The 19,247-nt window shown below is 34.1% G+C and overlaps 1 protein-coding gene across 8 annotated transcripts in view; it reads right to left on the bottom strand.

Moving 5' to 3' along the window:
• Positions 1-19,247, bottom strand: part of LOC131061500 (sister chromatid cohesion protein PDS5 homolog A) — a 215,145-nt gene that overhangs the window by 115,260 nt on the left and 80,638 nt on the right. For all 8 annotated transcript variants that reach the window (XM_057995214.2, XM_057995215.2, XM_057995216.2 and 5 more), the window contains exons 13-16: positions 16,138-16,277; positions 879-1,005; positions 446-595; positions 186-260 (exon numbers count right to left, since the gene is read on the bottom strand). In XM_057995214.2, the coding sequence (XP_057851197.2) occupies positions 186-260; positions 446-595; positions 879-1,005; positions 16,138-16,277 (492 nt within the window). The remainder of the gene's footprint in view (positions 1-185; positions 261-445; positions 596-878; positions 1,006-16,137; positions 16,278-19,247) is intronic.

The following is a 19,247-nucleotide window of genomic DNA, read 5'->3' as shown; positions in this document are numbered from 1 at the left end:
GCGCAAGCACAAAAAGGAGAGGTTAGCTGACATAAACTTGCACAAACATGTTTTTATGCATGTCCCTCACAAGACTTCACTAGTACCCTTTCACCATTTCTGGTAACTTACCTAAAACAATGGTGAATAGTAAACCATTTTTGAAAGAAAAATAAGAGATGTAAAAATGAAGTTTATAGGCAAACCTTGAGCTGACACACATTGCTGGGAAGCTCATTCTTAGCATTCTTAAATCTTTGTGACTCCTCCGAAAGGGACTCCTGCCAGAGGTATATGAATATGAAGAATAATAACATCAAAAATGAAACTTCGAAACAAAAATAAAATACAATCCATGGGAGTAACAAAATGGCAAAAAAGCTGTTCTAATCTTAATTTCATTTACAAAATGAATTTCCAAAACAGAGTGAAGAAAAGATGTGAATGAAAAGATGATGAATCTCACACACTCTCTCCGAAGCAGCTTGCGGACAATAAATTTGATTATTTCCTCTTCACGAGTCTCAAAGATTGAAATAGCAGTCTGTGCAATGCAGCCAAGGGACTGCAAAGTTGTTGGAAGATTTTGACAGTCTTCTAGGGAAGACACCAGTTTCTGAGAAAAAATTCAACTTGAATAAAACATAAGATGACAAAAGGAGATAAAAAAGCATGTGTCCCAAAAAGTAATGTAAATAGATTTACAAACAACCTTGGGACTTTACAATCTCCAAAAACAGTAAAATCCACAACACAAACTTATTTAGCAACATCTATATAAACAAAAATGAGGATATAAGCAAATAAAGTCAACCATGCAATGATTTCTTGACAAAATTCAATTCTGAAAACAGCACTGAGATTGGAAATTTTCCAACATGCAATCAGACATGCAGTACCTCATACAACTGTAATAATATTTCTTGACCAGACTCAGCAGATAACGCTGAAATTGCAGATATGGCATATTTTGCTTGTTTACGTTTTCCTTCTGTACAAAGCTTCTCCAGTATTGCACCAATAGATCTGAAAACATTTCAAATATTAATTTTCAAAACTGATAAATTCTAATTATAGAAAAATACTGGAGAAACTGTCCTCAATTGTATATTATATTTGAAATATATACAAGACAAATGTGTCAGAAGATACTCCATTAATCAAATATAAAAGACTTGTATTCACGGACAAATAAGCTCATAAACATGTTTAAACAGGTAACAATGACCAACTATATATCAACGAATAATCTCAACAAATATCATGAATAAGTTTGAAGCCAAACAGGCTTTATGAATGAAAAGGAAAATAACCTTAGATCTGAACAGGTAGAGAAATATTAAGTTAATCCTTTTCCAATTGAGCAAGGGTCATACCAGAAGATTCAAAGATTAAAAGAGAAGGTTAATTACTCTTTTAAATTAAGAGCAATGAACCTCAAGATGAACTTCTACATAAGCAATAACTGTAAAAATTAGAATTCTGCAACTTTTAAAAACAAAGTTTTGGCAATCATTACAGTTGTTCTGTATCCGAAGAAGTATTGCAGAATCAACGTATCAACCACATAATCACTGTAGTGCAGCAGTGATGGAAGCATCAAATGAAGTGAGTGAGACAGTAATGTCCCCTTTTGTTAGATCTTATAAAACTGGGATAATTAACTTGCAAAGATCAATTGCAAGAGACTTCTTTCCTCAAAGTCTCAAATAACACTAAGGATAATAATCAATGATACCACTTCTAATTGTTTATGCTATAAAAATAATAGGATATATGAGACAATATCACTGCTATCTCTGATTCAATCAATTAAGTATATGCAAGATGATTTGGTCTATAAATATTAAAACTGACTGCAATTCAATAATGATAAGATTATCTCTGCTGTCTCTGATATGAATGATTGACAAATATGCAAGGACAATCGTAATATCAATAAGTGTTTCTGCTGAATGATATTAGCCTTTCCTGATATGACAATGGAAAGTATGCTTATGTTGATCGGTAGCTATCTCTGTTATGACAGTATGAAGTACGCTACAAAATATGTCTTCCTATTGCTTATTGCAATGGATGACCTGCTGCTTCAGATATGTCTATACCAATATGCGGATATGTATAATGTTATGTTGCTATTTCTGATACGACAAGATGGTTATGCAAATATACGTAAGGGTATCACTTATAGCGATTGGATGCTGTTTCTGATCTGACTTTATATGCTTGCAACAATAGTAGATGATGCTGTTTCTGATTTGACTATATATGCTTGCAACAATGGTGGTTCTTTCTCTGATATTGAACTTGTTCTATATGCAACTGGTTCTTGACACTAGGTCCAATGCTCAGATTGAGCGACACAAATAGGATATATATAAAAGAGATAAAAGATGCGATGCCATCCTTGGGAATGAGTATTGATTCTCATTAAATATCTTTGATACGGAATGGTTGCACCCCTTTGATTGGGAATAGTCATGTCTTTCCCTTAATCGTATCTCTTCGTAAATATTTATTATTGTCTAATCGCACCTGAATATGAACATAAGTTATTAATTGTTGATCATTTGTTAAATGTCTTAACTTATATTTGTTTGATAAGATCAACTTACTTAAACTTATAAAATCAGATTTGCTTAATGATTAATATATTACTAATGCCAATGTCTTCTTGATTATTGCTGATTAATATTGTTGCTGACCGCTGCTTTCTATCCTCTTACAAATCGTGGCTTTATACATTCGTCCAAGATTAACTGTCACTGCAGAAGTAGTATCAATGAAGTGATATATAAATAAGGATGTTTGCCCTGTCATATATGAAGTGATTATTGCTTGTTGATTATATCATCTATCATTTGTCTTGGACAACAAACCGGATTAATATATGCAGATCAATTCATGTCAATGATAATCTTCTTCATCAACGTATATTGACATTGATGGCAATATTCTCACTCTTGACATAAACTTGTCTATAACATTTCATGTTAACAATCTCCATTCATCTTTTCTCATTTGTCATCAATGACAACTAATCGGATTAAGATGGAAATGTCCTTGTCCTGCCACACCACAGACCATACAAGATTCTGCTACTGGTTTTATTAAAATTTGGATGGGGACATCACAAAGGCTATATAAGCAAAAATCTCCAAAACTACCGATTATACCCAAATTTTTGGAAATTGGCTCCAGACAATTTTTTCTAAAAAAAAATCCCATCTTTTCAAAAAACTGTTGACTGAGATTTTCAACATTTTTTTCTCGTTTAAATTGTGTAAAAACCACATTTAAATCGCATCTAAAACCTTAGTCAATCTCTCACCAATTTGTAAAACCCTCCGAACCTGCAAATGGCGAAGTATTCTATGAATAATGCGGTCTTGCAATATTTTTAGGGCATAACTACAAATGGAAGCTTGTCAAGACGTGCATAGAAGTCGCAACTAGTTGCAAACTTATAGGGAGTCAAGAGGCAGTGCATTTGAGTCAAAGGCAGGAAATATTTTAGCTGTAACAATGCTGCAAATACATTTTATAACTTCAGACAATATAAATAGTATTTACACAAAATTTAATTAGCGCAAGCAAATACATGAATAATTTCCTAAATAAAATTTTCAATGTACACATCGCAAAGATCTTTTGATTAAAACGAACAAGATAAAAGACATTAAATCTATTTTATTCTGGTGGGAATTCCATCCAAACTCAAAGAGATGGTATTTACTGTTGTGACAGGTGAATGGTCTATATTCCAAGGTTGGATTTTAGCTCACCATTCATACTTCATACTTTGTATCTACTTTATCATGGTTTGAATTTATCTATATTCAGATGCTAGGATTTGTGCTGATAGCGTCAAAACGTTGTCACACATAATTTAATTTTGTGTCTACTTATCCTAGCAAATGTTAAATAAAAAGTTAAATGTGCACATCACAAGGATCATTTAATTTAACAAAAACGAAGTTAAAAAATTGTTAAATCTATTTCATTTTGGTGGGGCTTCTATATAAAGAGATAGTATTTTGCTGTTATGAAAAATGAATGATCTATATTTTGATGTTGCATTTTAGCTCGCTATGTCAACTTCATATTTTATGTCTACTTTATCATGGTTTAATTTTGTGTCTACTTCATATTTTATGCCTACTTTATCATGGTTTAATATTGTGTCTACTTCTTATCTTGATTTTTTGCACAACTAAATTGTAAATATGAAGATTGGTTGGTTATTTTATTCAAACAACATTTGATGATCTATCTTTTTCTATAGTGGTAGCCTTGTAAATTAGTTCTCTAGAAAAAAATAATCTATGTTCCTAGAATAGTTTGAATTTATTGCTAATTTAGGCTATCTGTCATATCATTGTTTTGCTTGATGAATATGACAATGCTATAGTTTCATTTTTACAGTCTCGATAAACAAGAGTACAGAGCTAATGTTATGTGTAGGTCATCTTTATCTTCATAACATTAAATCCTTCTCTCAAGTTGTACTACAAAAGTCCTTGGCTGCATAAAAATATCAACCTAATGTTTACATGTAACCCAGTATCGCACCAAGATGTCCAATCTCTATGACATCAAAATCTTGGTCATCGTGATTTTGTATGCTTATTTTGATATTATGCATATCTATCCTAAAGTATGATTTTTATCTATCTTCTACTTCTACTTTATATGAGTCAGTACTTTGACTAAATTTAAAAGTTTGGTTCAATAGCAAAGCTTTTCAATTTGACTAGGTTTTATATCTTCAAACTTTGAAACTGCATAATTCATGCACATTTGACTCTACCAGTTACAAGAAACGGTTTCTCTTTTACTGATTGGTTAGACTTTTATTTGCTGATATATTCTTTAAGTTTCCCACTTGAAAATTTTTCAATGATCAAATGTTTGTTTCTTTTATCCTTTTGGGATGCAAACATGTTTATTGTAGTTGTTTTGAGGTCTTACTAAGTTTTCAAAGGTTTCAAAATTTGTTATGACACCGAAGTCTCTATACATTCTTTTGATATTAATAATCTAAGTCACCAGGTTCGAATTCGAATTTGAAGTTCGACAGCTTTGAAATTCGAATGAAGTTCGATGAGGAAAAAATTCGAAATGTATTAAATTCGCCATATGTAATTTTTTAAAAATTTTAATAAATATATGTAATATATCTATAAAATTGCCTAAATAGTTTAACATTGATAAATAGATTTGAAATCATCACAAAAAGATGACACATTTATAAAATATAAACCATAGGAAACATATGCTTTCACAATTGCAAAGATGTTCTTTTGTCAAAAAGGTACAATAACAGTCAAAGATGTTGATTTTCCCATGTTTTATTGGATGTATTTTAATGTATATATCTGATTCAATCTGATACTTGCATTCTTGGAATTCTATGTGTTCTCAAATTGAATAACAATATACTATATATATATATTCCTTTGGAGAGGCATGTCCTTGAACGGACATGTCTCTCCTTTAATTATAATAATTTAATCAATATTATAATGTTTCATCAATCAATTATTAATTTAGAATAATATAATAGATTAATATTGAATATTAAATTTTATATGATTAATAATAATATAATAATATAGCATAATAAGATATTATTATTAATCAACATATATTATATGTATTCTAAATGATCATTCGATTGAAGCTACAAACATTAACACTCCCTCTTAGCTAGGGAGGATGATCAGACATAATGTGTAGTGATCTCCCATGTCAACACTTATGGCCCTCACCATAGCTACACAAAACATAATTAACACTCCCTCTTAGCTAGGGAAGATAAAATCAATGCAAATGCATTAAGTCTAGATTAATTATGGAATAGAGAAAATATTATCTCACTATGATATCAGGAAGTATGGTATAAACAAGAATATCAAGGCACATGATATTCACCATAACTCAAAAATATCATCTCATGATATTGGGAGTATTTGCATCAACCATATGATGCTCATCACAGGGGACCATAGTCTCAAGGTGTGAATTTGCCTCCATCGGCGATTCTATTCACAAGATATTGCGTGGATTGCCTCTATCGGCAATTCTATCCATAAGCTCTTGTGTGGATTGCCTTAGTTGGTGATTCTATCCATGAGCTCTCACGTGAATTGCCTCAGTCGGCGATTCTATCCACAAGCTCTTACGTGGATTGCCTCAGTCGACGATTCTATCCATGAGCTCTCACGCGGATTGCCTCAGTCGGCGATTCTATCCACAAGGTCTTATGTGGATTGCCTCAGTCGGCGATTCTATCCATGAGCTCTCACGTAGATTGCCTCAGTCAGCGATTCTATCCACAAGCTCTTATCAATTTGCCTTTGCAGATGCGAAGACCAACCAATTATATCTTCTACGTTCACCACATGTATCGTATGTAATTTTATTCAACAAGGGTGGCGGATATATATCATTTGTCTTCATTGGATCGTGCCTCCATAGGGGGTCGCGATCCTATGTGGAACCACGTGGTTCCACATAGGGTCGTGACCCCTGTGTGGAGCCACGATCCTTCTACACCGGCAGGATTACTTAAACCAAACATAACAATAACAAACTAGTATGTTAGTTTAATACTAAATTAAATCGCAAGTATAAAATCGAATTTTCTGGGCGCTAAAACAAATTACGATTTCAGAGTTACGACTGAGACTAAATTTAACACTCCCTCTTAGTCTTAGGAGTATAGACCCAAAACTTAATTTAGCTCAACACTAATCTCATGATAATTACATCACCTAGGTGTGAAGAATCAGCCTATGATTCTAAGGATATACTCACTTTGATATCCATGTTTTAAGTATTAGCCTGTGATGCTAAGGATATACTCACTTTGATATCCCTGTTATAAGTATCAGCCTGTGATACTAAGGATATACTCACTTTGATATCCATGTTATAAGTATTAGCCTGTGATACTAAGGATATACTCACTTTGATATCCCTATTATAAGTATCAGCCTGTGATACTAAGGATATACTCACTTTGATATCTTTGTTATAGTATGTGCACTGACATTAATCCACTTACATAATGTCTACTATAACTTATCATATTACTGATATTCAAATTGTCTGATTTTCAGTTTATATGATCTTCCAAACATTTATAAGATCGTCACCTTACAATGTTAAAATACAAGTGTTCATTAACTAAACAATCGTCATCCTTTAGGAATGAACACAGGGAAAGGTTACATAATTCATATACTCAAGTATATGACCAAGAAGTTTACATAATTTTAGACATCAATTACATTTTAACCATACCAAGATACCTCCTGAAGTGATCAATTTTCACTCTTGCTAGGGGTTTGGTGAGAATGTCAACTGTCTGATCTCCTGTATTGACATATTCCAATCTTATTACCTTTCTCTCTGTCATGTCTCTTACATAGTGATATGGGATCTCAATGTGCTTGGATCTATCATGGAAAACTGGATTCACTGAAAGTTTCATGCAGCTCTGATTGTCACAATGAATGATAGTAGGCTTCAGACTTTCACCAAACAGTCCTACTATCAATTTCCTCAATCATACGGCTTCCTTAGCTGCCATGGATGCAGCTATATATTCAGCTTTTGTGGAGCTCTGAGCTACGGATGATTGTTTTCTGCAAATCCAAGATACCATAGTTGATCCCAAGATGAAACAGCATCCTGAAGTGCTCTTCCTGTCTATCACGCTTCCAACCCAGTCTGAATCAGAGTATCCATGTAGGTTCAATGCAGTGTGTTCATAATGCAGTCCATAGTCCAAGGTACCTTGAAGATATCTCAATATATGCTTTACTGCAACCAAATGTATTTCTTTGGGTTCAACCATGTGTTGGCTGAGTGCATTTACTGCATAACATATATCAGGTCTGGTATTGACTAGGTACATTAATGATCCAATAATTTGTTTGTATAATGTTGGATCTGCAAATTTGGAATCTGCTATAGCTTCTTTTAGTTTATGTAGGTTTGTTTCCATAGGAGATGACATTGGCTTACAATTCATCATTCCAAATCTCTTCAAAATGTCAATGGTGTATTTACCTTGATTTAGATAAATACCATTTGTTTTTTGCCATACTTCTAATCCAAGGAAATAATGGAGTAGACCTAAATCATTCATCTCAAACTCTAAAGCTAGTTCTTGTTTGCATTTTGCAATGAGATGATCTTCGCCTATAATTAATAAGTCATCTATATATAATATGAGTATCAACATTTTACCCTTTGATTATTTTGAAATACAGATTTGAATCAGCAATGTTCTTAGAGAAACCTATCTCTAATAAGTAACTGTCAATTCTTTCGTACCATGCTCTGGGAGCTTGTTTTAATCCATACAGTGCTTTCTCTAACTTGCATACATGTGTTTTAGCATTATTTACCTCATAAGTGTTTCACCTTCAATAGTGAAAATCCCTCTCAATCACTATGATCTAAATTGTCACAAGTTGACTGAACCATCTTCTCCCTCTGAAGCTCAAGTTCTTGTATCAACCTCTTGTCCTCTTTTGAAATGTCAGACTCCCTCTGCATTTGGTCTCAATCATCAATTTGTTTATAAGCATCAATTTATGTCTCCCTTTAATTCAATTTTATTGTGCTTTCGTCCTTAAGTTTAAAACATTTCCTTTCATAAGGTGAGCCCATATAAGAAATATCACGCATGAATCATCTCTCATCATAATTCCCTTTGAATGATGTAGAACATTTTCATAATTTTGATCAACACTTTCATTATGATCTGCCACACACAGTCGTTAATAACTTTTGCAATTTACCAAATTTATCCAATCTCTTCAGTGAGATGTTAGAAAAGCTAATTACAAACATTTCCTCCAAGTTATAGCGAGATCCAACGGTTAAAACAAAAGTTATAACATTTTTCCCAAAACTTATAACCCTAGGTAGGGTTTCAAGTGACCTGCACCAAAGTCGTCATATCTTGCACAAAACTAAATCAACTTTGATGAGATAAACATATTTGAAAACTAGAAACACAGATCTTTCCATCCATATATTATAGTCCTCATTTTGAGGCCAACCAAGGGTGTACAATGGCATATTTCAGACTGAAAATTCTAAAAAAACTGAATTCTCCAACCCTCTCCAACCTCCAAATTAAACTTCACAGGCCTGAGCTCTAATACCATGTTGATTTTCCCAAGTTTTATTGGATGTATTTTAATGTATATATCTGATTCAATCTGATACTTGCATTCTTGGAATTCTATGTGTTCTCAAATTGAATAACATTATACTATATATATTCCTTTGGAGAGGCATGTCCTTGAACGGACATGTCTCTCCTTTAATTATAATAATTTAATCAATATTATAATGTTTCATCAATCAATTATTATTTTAGAATAATATAATAGATTAATATTGAATATTAAATTTTATATGATTAATAATAATATAATAATATAGCATAATAATATATTATTATTAATCAACATGTATTATATGTATTCTAAATGATCATTCGACTGAAGCTACAAACATTAATAGACTTTAAAACTTTAAAATAACTCTAAGTCATCAAGAGCACTTGGCTGGGATGCCAAATCATCATCATCTGTATCACTACTCAGTTCATCATCTGCAAAGTCAGGCTCATCTGCATCTGGCATTGCTATGCCTTCAAGAGTTTGTTCTAAAGAAGTGTTCTTTGCTGATTTGTTCATCAGCAATTTCAAATTGCTGCGAACATAGACAAGATCTCCCAACTTTCCAGTCAACAATTTGTGTTCCACTTTTTGGAATGAATGTGGTCAAAGCAACTCCAGTTCCTCTCACAAGCTGATGAACTTGCTCCCTGGCTCAAAATTCAGGAGCTGATGATCCATAAGCGATCCACCATCTATATCCAGGCATACGTGGCGAGTCATATTTGGCTTCTGCCCCTCCAAACATCCCTTCTCCTCTCTTGTATTGCCAACTTTGATCTCTGATTAGTGCTGCAATTTCTGGATCTGGTACATACCTGCTAATGGCTTGGTAAAGCCCTGCCATGATTTCATTATCACCCCTTCTATCAATAGCAAACAACTTAGGCTCCAAAAAGCAAGCTACTGGATGTAAAGGTGTGTGCATCATTTTCCATCTGCAATCAACTGTCTCCCATATCTGCATATATTCTGCTTCTTCATTATTTAGTGTTTTTTGAATAGATTCCTTACACCGGTCCATGCTTTCATAAAGCATGCCGAGGCAAGGAATGTCACCATCAACCATACAAAGCACATCAACAATTGGTTCATATACAAGCAAAACTTTTGATGCACTTTCCCAGAAATTGCTGTTTAGGATGATTTGCTCTATGTTCTTGCCCTTAGGGCCTTTACAAAGCACTGAACTTTCCCACTGATTGGAACAAATAACAGATCTCAAAGCTGTTTTTTCTTCAACCACTCTTTTCAAAGTGATATAATATGAAGCAAATCTTGTTTCACAAGGACTCAACAATTCCTTTGATGCATGTTGCCTATAAATACTCAATGTGAGACGATGATTCCGTATGAATTTGCAATTGCTCTCCCTCTATGAATAGCTTCATTTACCCATGGGAATTTAGCCAAGTCATGAAGCAACAAATCGAGACAATGGGCTGCACATGGGCTCCAATATATCTGTGGGTACTTCTCTACAATCAGCCTCCCAGCTCCCACACAATTTGCTGCACTATCAGTTACCACTTGAACCACATTTTTCACCCCTACTTCAAGAATGGCTTCCTCTAATATTTGAAAAATATACTCTGAATTTTTCTTGTGGTTCATGGTGTCAATGACTTTCAAAAACACAACACCTTCAGGACAAGACACCAAAACATTAATCGATGACCTTTGACACATATCTGACCATCCATCACTCAATAGAGTGCAACCTGTTTCCTTCCAAGTGGCTTTGACATCAGCTAATTTTTCAGTCACTCTATCTTTTGACCTCTACCAAAGAGTTGTCCTGATAGCCTCTGAACCAAGGGGTGTGTACCCTTTGCCAAACTCTGCAATTTTGTGAACTGCATTACGGAAATGTGGATTTCTCGCAACATTGAATGGAATAGCACTTGTGTAAAACAAACCAGCAATTGCATCATCCACTTGTTGTTTCTCTACTGGTTTCCAAAAGTTGTTCAGTGTTCCACTCTGTTTTGATACGCTCACCGGTTTGGATTGCACGCAAGAGGAAGACATGATAGATGTGAATGTAGATATATCTCCTTCAATTCTCTATTTCTTTTGTGCCTTCTTCATTTTCCCTACCGTTGAAGCAACTAACTCTTTCTCTAGAATAGCTTTAAGTTCTGGAGTCGCACCTATACATGCTTGAACACCTCCACCTGGACTCCCTGTATTAGCAAGGAAGTGGTCCCTAAGCCTTTTTAAAGTTCCAATTATAGTTCCCTCACATAGGTTACATTTGATGTGAGTTTCATTTCGGGTCACATGCTTCCATGCCTCAGAAGTTGATTTAGGAGGAGCCATTAAATGAAAATCTGCATGTTTGGAAAGAAAAATTAAAAAACAAAATAAACACTACATTTATTTCAACCTTTCAAAATATAAATACTTTTAAGTTTTAACAATTTCACAAATGACCTCTTAAAAACAAAGTATAAAATTCGGCTTAAACCTTTCAAAAACAAAATAAATACTATTCTTGTTTAATAAACATAAAAACAAAAATTTAATACATTTTTAGTTTTAAATGAAAAAACTAAATAAACATCACATTTATTTCAAAATTTCAAAATTTCAAAATAAAAATACTGAAGTTCAATAAAACATATATTAATAATTTAATATATTCATTTTTTAACAAAAAAATAAAAAATACTAGTTTTTATTTTTGCTTATTAAATTTTATAAAATTACTACACTACCATTTTAAAAAATATATATATAAAAATGTATTAATTTTTTTTAACTTTACCAAACAAATAAAAAACTAAAATCAAATAATATAATATTAAACAATATAATTAAAAACTATTAATATAAATTATATAATATTAAACAACAATATAAACATTATAAACATTATAAATTTATAAATAAACATTATAAACTATTAAACATTATAAATAAATGTGTATTTTGTAATTTTATATTGTATAACATAATAATAATATTAATATATTATTAAACCTAAGAAAAAAATTTAAAAAAACACGAGGCAGAGGCAGAGGCAACAACTCGAGCTTCGGCAACGTCGGTTTGCAATCGCGGTCTGGTGGGCGACATCGGGTAGCAATGGCGGTCTGCAATCGAAGGTCGGTCTGCAACAACCGAGCTTCGGCGGTCGGCGACGTCGGTCACAATGGCGGTCTGCAGTCGAAGGTCGGGCTACTAGAACTGGTCTGCAATGGTGGTTGAAGGTCGGGCGACTGGAACTGGTGCATCCGCGACTGCAAATCGAGCCTTAACCTAAACTTTGCTTGTTTGTCGCCGTATTTATTAACAAATATTCGACGAAACCCTAAAAAATGCAAGGGAAAAAACACTCTTCGGCAAACACGTCATCCCTAATTTTTTATACGAATTTAATCGAATTTTTTACGGATTTTATAAAATGTTTCAAGTTCGGCGAATTTTGAACTTCAAGCTTGAAATTCGGCTGAACCTAGTGACTTAGTTAATAATCATAGATGAAAAACTTGGTGATTTCTCACCTCCGATTTTTGTGATAAACTCGCAACTATTTTTCAGAAAAATCACCAAAACCTGCCTAAAATTGTCGGAAAACTCCCATGAGACAAAGACATTATAGATTATTTCAGAAACCTAAATTTTTTAGTAGTTATTTCATGTGTTTTTAGCCATGATTGAGGATGATATTTTGACAAATGACCTAGGACACAATGACACAACTAGAAGAGCGAAACAAAGGACTTCAAACATCATTCATTCATCTGCGGCTATGTTTGAAATTAAATCGAAGGTTTTTATAAGCTATGCTTTTATTCATTTCAATTTATTCATTCATCTGCAAAGCTTACCATAGGAATAAGTTAGATTTGGAATTTGATGCTATAGAAAAGAAAACTTATAAAAGGTGTATACAATTCCAAATCTCTTGGGAAACAAAATGATAACCAAAAAAGAAACATGGTTTACAACATGCATAGGTACTAGAAACATCAACCTAGTCAATATAAAGAGATATGTTCCATTTATCCAATCTAGTAAAGATTCATTTGCAAAGAAACATACTTTGGCAAGCTTGCTTAAGAGTGAAAGCAATGTCACCTAAATCATGAATGTAGGAAAACTCCAAAAAGGATTAATAAAGGGGGAAAAAATAAAAAATGGCCATTTATTATAAATGCAATCACAATACTACTTTCCAAAGTTCAGAAACTAATAGATGTAGCATCAAAAGTTTAATTAATACAAAAAGGCATATTTAAGTAGAACCGACACTTTACCAAAGAGATTTTTTCTCAACCTCTTTGTGATCTCCAATGGCCTAGATTAGTAATCATAACAATACAATTTCCAGGACTGAAAATAAACACCTTGAAACCAAGTGATGTATCCTTTTAACTAAAAATAAAGCATTTCAACCCCAACAATGCATCCTTTTTCCTCCCTAACTATGCTATATTATTCATTTGGGTTCAAGTTAATTGAGGCATCTACACAAAGAGATCTCATTTCTCAGCATTGCCTCTTATTATTAGTTCTCATCAGCTCTTATGTGGAGATGAAGGGGGAGTTGGGCTTAGTAGACAGCTTCGAAATGCTCATAGATCAATAACAATAGCCCCTCATGTAAAACAGGACTAATACTAGGGTTTTCTCTATACTCCAAAAAGCTAGCAAGGGAGGATAGGAGATAGGAAAAAGAAACCCTCACTTGGTGTCTAAAATGATTCAGCAGGACGAAATGATGCCCAAAAACTCTCGAGTAGTGGCCATCCATAGTGATGTATTCCATAATCACCTTCAACACATCTCTCGAAAGCGGCTTGATAGTGGCCGCATCATAGCAACTTTTGTTACTCTTAACTAGCATCCTCCTCTCCTTATCAATTTTAGGGAATTTCTTCACCACATGGTCTAAATATTTCATGTCCCTATACAATTTGAGCCACCTAGTTGATAAGCATGTCACCTCGACAATTAAATTCTCATCTATCACCAAAGACTTCCCACACAAAGAAATCTTGCCCTCTTTCCACCTGTTGGCAAAAAATTTCATTACTTTCGGATCCCAGCCATGCAATTTCTCAATGTAGGGAGTAAATACCCCCTTCTCTAAAATCCTCCAAATTGTCGAGGTGGCCCTCAGCCCTTCACAGTCCACAGGCTCAACGCGGCGTCTTTCTCCTACCATCTTAGAATTAACAGAGCCTTGAAGCACAGACTGGTTTGACAGAATGTCCAACCAAGTAAGGAACCAAAAAAACTCCCAAACAACCCAGAAAGCGTGCGAGCAATTATGCATTATACATCCCCAAACCTCGCCACAACAGACTCCATGAATAGTAATAAATGCTCTGCCCATCATCAAATGTAGTGATGTGACGGGAAGCTTCCACGTATCCCATGAGATCTATCATATCTAAGAAAGGCTCTGACATCATCCTCTGGGGTATCTTTGGTATTCCATGTCATCCTCCTTTTAGCCATCACCCCCTTGTTGGCAAAGAAATCCTCCGCCATCGTGTTAGTCTCCCTATAAGAATGGGAAATAAAACATTCTTCAAAAGAATGGATTAAATCTTTTGATAAGTTAATCCATCCTTCTATAGTCCAAGAAGCCTTATTATTCCCTTTGAGGCACTGGATAATATTTTTCGATTCCCCTTCAATCCAGACCTTTCTACAGTTAATTTGACAGGCAAGCCTTAAGACCTGATAGACCCCAATGGCTTCAGGAAGGTGGTTGGTCTGGTTACCCATGGGGAATGCCACCACTGAGACGAACCTTGTCCTTTGAACATGTTATACATTCAAGTGGTTACTGTTTATTTTATATTTGCTCTCACATGCTAAATCTGTAAGTGAAGGTCTCTAAAACAAGAAAGGCCTTTCAAAGGGAACCACAATAAAATGTGCCGTTATATAAAAACAATCTATTGCAACACCCATAGTAGCCTCGATCCTAAAAACAAGATACAAAAGGTTTGACAAAATGCTAAATATTTTAAAGCAATATAATTATATAAACAGAGGAAGACAGTAACATATTAGAGTTCTTTCCAAGAAAAATTCCCAAAGATTAAGTACTTCCTTCAAATAAATAAGAGAGGACCCATGTTAACAGATTCTCCAAAAAAAACTAGTGTTTAATTATTTTATATCTACAGAGAAAAAAATAATTTAAAATAAGGTGTTTTCTTTACAATTTGGTAGATTCTTTCTTCTATGGAACCCCGTCTAATGCAGAACTAGGGGGACCCTGAATTCCAAAAAAGTGGTCAATTTCCAATCCAATATTCAACCTGGAATGCCACTCCAATAAATATTATCGGTACAAGAAGATATATATATATATATATAACAAGATAGTATGATTATTTTTGCATCCCAGCATCATAATTTTGTTTTACAAAACCTTATACCATCATGTTTGGTACTATAGATTTAAGATAGCAAATAAGTTTTTGAAAAATACAAGGTTCTCATATCTATACATATGTGAAGGGCCCCAACTAGTGAGGCCACAAACATGGGGCCTCATCCCTATACTTTGAAACAAATTGTAAACCGACTTGAAACACACCTAAGAAACACAGTATCCACTTCAAGACTTGAACTTGGTACCTATATCCAAACAGCCAATAGACATATGATGCGCCCTTGTGCCTGGAAGACCAAACTTTAATGACTATGTCTAAGAAGCATAAATGATGTTCAATTTGTAAAGCAAGGAATAGCCACAGCTACAACAAATCAAGTCTGGTGTATCCAATCAAATTTTGAAACATGTAATGCAAAGAGTAGACAACTACTGGGGATCAGAACCAGCCAAACCAACAAGATGTGCGATAGACATATAATAATACAGATCAATTGCACTGTCCTCTCTTTCTTAATGAATAACCTGAATGATTATAAAAATACAAATCAAAAGAACAACAAATAAAAATTTGCATCTTATGCTTACTGTTGGTTATGAATGAAAGTGCCCGCCTTTGCTATGATCTGCATTATCCTTTCTTTTAAGGACTCATCATCCTCTGATAACAGACGTAACAAGTCTTCTTCTGATCCTTTTATCAGGAAAGGGAAGAAACTCAGAATTTTCTGACACAGTAAACAAAACAATTTAATACACAGATGCACAGAAATATAGTACCTTCAATAATAAAAATGAAAACATACAGAAACTATAATAGATGCTGTAAAATGTAATTTTTAACCACTAAAAATTACTACATAGACACAAAAAGTGACAAAAGATAGATGCTTTAATCCATAGTAGCAACCCATTGACATAGTATCATAATAAATATAATTCAATTAACTGGATTTAAAATGGGAAAAACTCATGGGAACAAGAAAGAATGTACTATTGTTGAAAAGGGGGGGAAAAAACAAGTGCATGTACATAAAAACTAACATTTTAGAGCATAAAAATGCAAATTATAGAAAATCAAACAGGACTTTCAATAAATTTATTTTACTTTAAGCTAAGAGGATTTATGTATAAAATTGTAAAACAAATAGCTTCCCTTACATAGTGGGTTGTTCATTAATATATGAGACAAACGGAGAAAAAGGGTGAAAATAGGAAGAATTAAAAATAAAAAATAAAAAAGCGAAAAAGGTGTGAATGACCGAAGTGTCATTAGGAGATAGATAGAGAATAAAGAGCAAAGGTGTCAGTGACAGTGAGAGAGGGTGTAAGGATCCTTCCTGCAACATTATAGGTATATTTGTTGGCAGAAATGAAAACATGATTGTTCCAAACTATCAGAGGCCTAGAAAGCTTTTTGATTTAGTGGAATTTGGAACAGAAGAGGAAAGAGAGACACGGGAATCTGGACAGATGACTTGCAAGATTTCAATTTTCAATGTCAATGTGGAGGTGGCTCATAGATTCGATAAATTAATATCCTGGAAAACTTTTTGAAGAAAAAAGTGAATGCAGAAGAAAAAGGTTGTGATTGCAAATTTGAACGAGATTTGGCCTTCAACGGAAAGAATTAAGTTTTAGATCAATTTGAAATAATCATATTGCCTCACCCCTGATGTAAGTTTCTTAGCTTTAGGATTTTTTTAGATTATTTTTTAGTTAGAAATGAATCTTTATAATATTCTTAAGAGGGAAATTTGGGTCAAAGGAAACTCAGGACTACATATCAAGGCCTGGACGCCTATCACAGATTCAGTTAAGGAGATGGTTAAGGATGCACCATTATGGATTTGCAAATGTAAACTACCATAGGAATTATGGTCAGAGGAGGTTTTTAGGGTGATATGCAATTCATTGGGAAAATTTATCCAAAGCTCCTAAACAACTAAGGGGAGGCAAATGGCTACATATGCAAGAATTTGTCTGAAACTGGAGTTGAGAAAACCTGTTTAACCAAGGGATTAACCTGAAGTCTATTTTGGGTGAGTGGATTCAAGAGTTTGATTATCAATATCTTCCTATCAGAATTTTCAGATGTTGGAAAGTTGGGCATATTATCAAACATTGTAGCAAAGCTCTACACAAGAATTTGGAGAAATCTTTAGTGAAGGATAAAGCCATGGGAGAGTGGATAGTTAGCAATACATCCCATCAAAGAAGAAAAACCGATATGCTCTCTGTTCAATCTAAGGTCAGAGATAAGTCAAAAGTGATCTCACCTTTCCATCTGAATAGGGATGATACCAAAATTAGAAAGGATATGATAGAGCTTGGGGAGATGGCAAAGGAATTACTGTGGGAAGGGAGAGTGGGCTAGGAAACTTGAGGATTCCAGTGGATAGTGATGAGGATTCAGTTAGGGATAAAGTCGAAGAAAAAGAATCAAATATGGACTGGTGCATTGCAACTAAAAGAGGCAAGAGGAATGGCAGAAAGAACTATATTTGTCAGCCAATACAAATAGCTGGCAATAATGCAATGAACACCATGCAAGATCTATCAAATGGTACATAGGCATCCATTCAAAAATTTCTCAAAAATGGACACAACCACATCCCTACATCCAAGAAGTTATTAAGATCATTAGCTAGAATATTGGAAGGCTTAATGCTCCCAAGAAGCATTGTTTTCATATACGATTGATTAACGCAGAGGTTTCAAATGTTATGATTTTAGAGGAAACGAAGGTGGTAGATATTTTTTTTAAAAGATACTAAATCTGCTATGGAAAATGGATGAACCGTTAAAGGTGGATGCTATAGGTATGGCAAGAGGGTTGGTTTTGTTGCAGGATAGCAACAAAGTAACAGGTAGGCTTTATATCTCGTACTCAAAAATGTATCAAGACTTTAGTTATTAATGTACAAGACAATTTTCTATGGTGTCCAATGATTACAGGCCAAATCTAGAAACAAAATCTGGTGCTAGCAAAGTATCTCTAATAGCTCTCCATCATTCAAGGTGTTATGTGGAGATCTTACGCTGGTGGATATCCTCCGCAAGATTTGTTGGTTCACATGGAGTGATAGCTACACTACGAATGATTAGATTCTAAATAGACTTTACAGATAGTTGGCCAATTCAAAATAGTTGTTCAAATCCCATCACCTTTTTTTTCCAAGATTATCCACATGGGTGATTCTGGTCATTGGCCAACAGATGTAGTGATGCACCAAGATAGGAGACCAGCTAGTAGTCCTTTTAATTTGGAACCATGATTGGTTTGAGAATCCAAATTTTGAAGAGAACCCAGACGCTAATGAGGACCGAAAATAAAAGGTTGTTATAGTAGGCCACAGTAGAAACTTTATGAGGTCAAGAGAAGAGCTCAAGATTGGAGAGATGGAGGTTGGGAAAATCTTTGCCAAAAATTTTATGTTGGAGAATGGAGTCCTGGAGGCTAAAGTAGTAATTACCAAAGAGCGTCTTATAAACAGTGTTCCACGGGCGTTGGGGACGGGGGGACCAAGGGCCTATATTTGGGGACGGCGGGGGGGACAGCGGCAGGGGGACCAAGGGTTGGTGGTGCTCATATAGTTATACATATACATATAGTACTTGAAAAACTAGTTTTAAAAAGATGTATAACAATATAACAATATAAGAATTAGATTTCAAATGAAACTATAGGAAATACC

This window comes from Cryptomeria japonica, chromosome 8 (genome assembly GCF_030272615.1).
Source record: "Cryptomeria japonica chromosome 8, Sugi_1.0, whole genome shotgun sequence".
NCBI classification, from domain to species: Eukaryota; Viridiplantae; Streptophyta; class Pinopsida; order Cupressales; family Cupressaceae; genus Cryptomeria; species Cryptomeria japonica.
The sequence above is the reverse complement of the archived record's forward strand: the minus strand, read 5'-3'. Positions and strand labels throughout refer to the sequence as shown.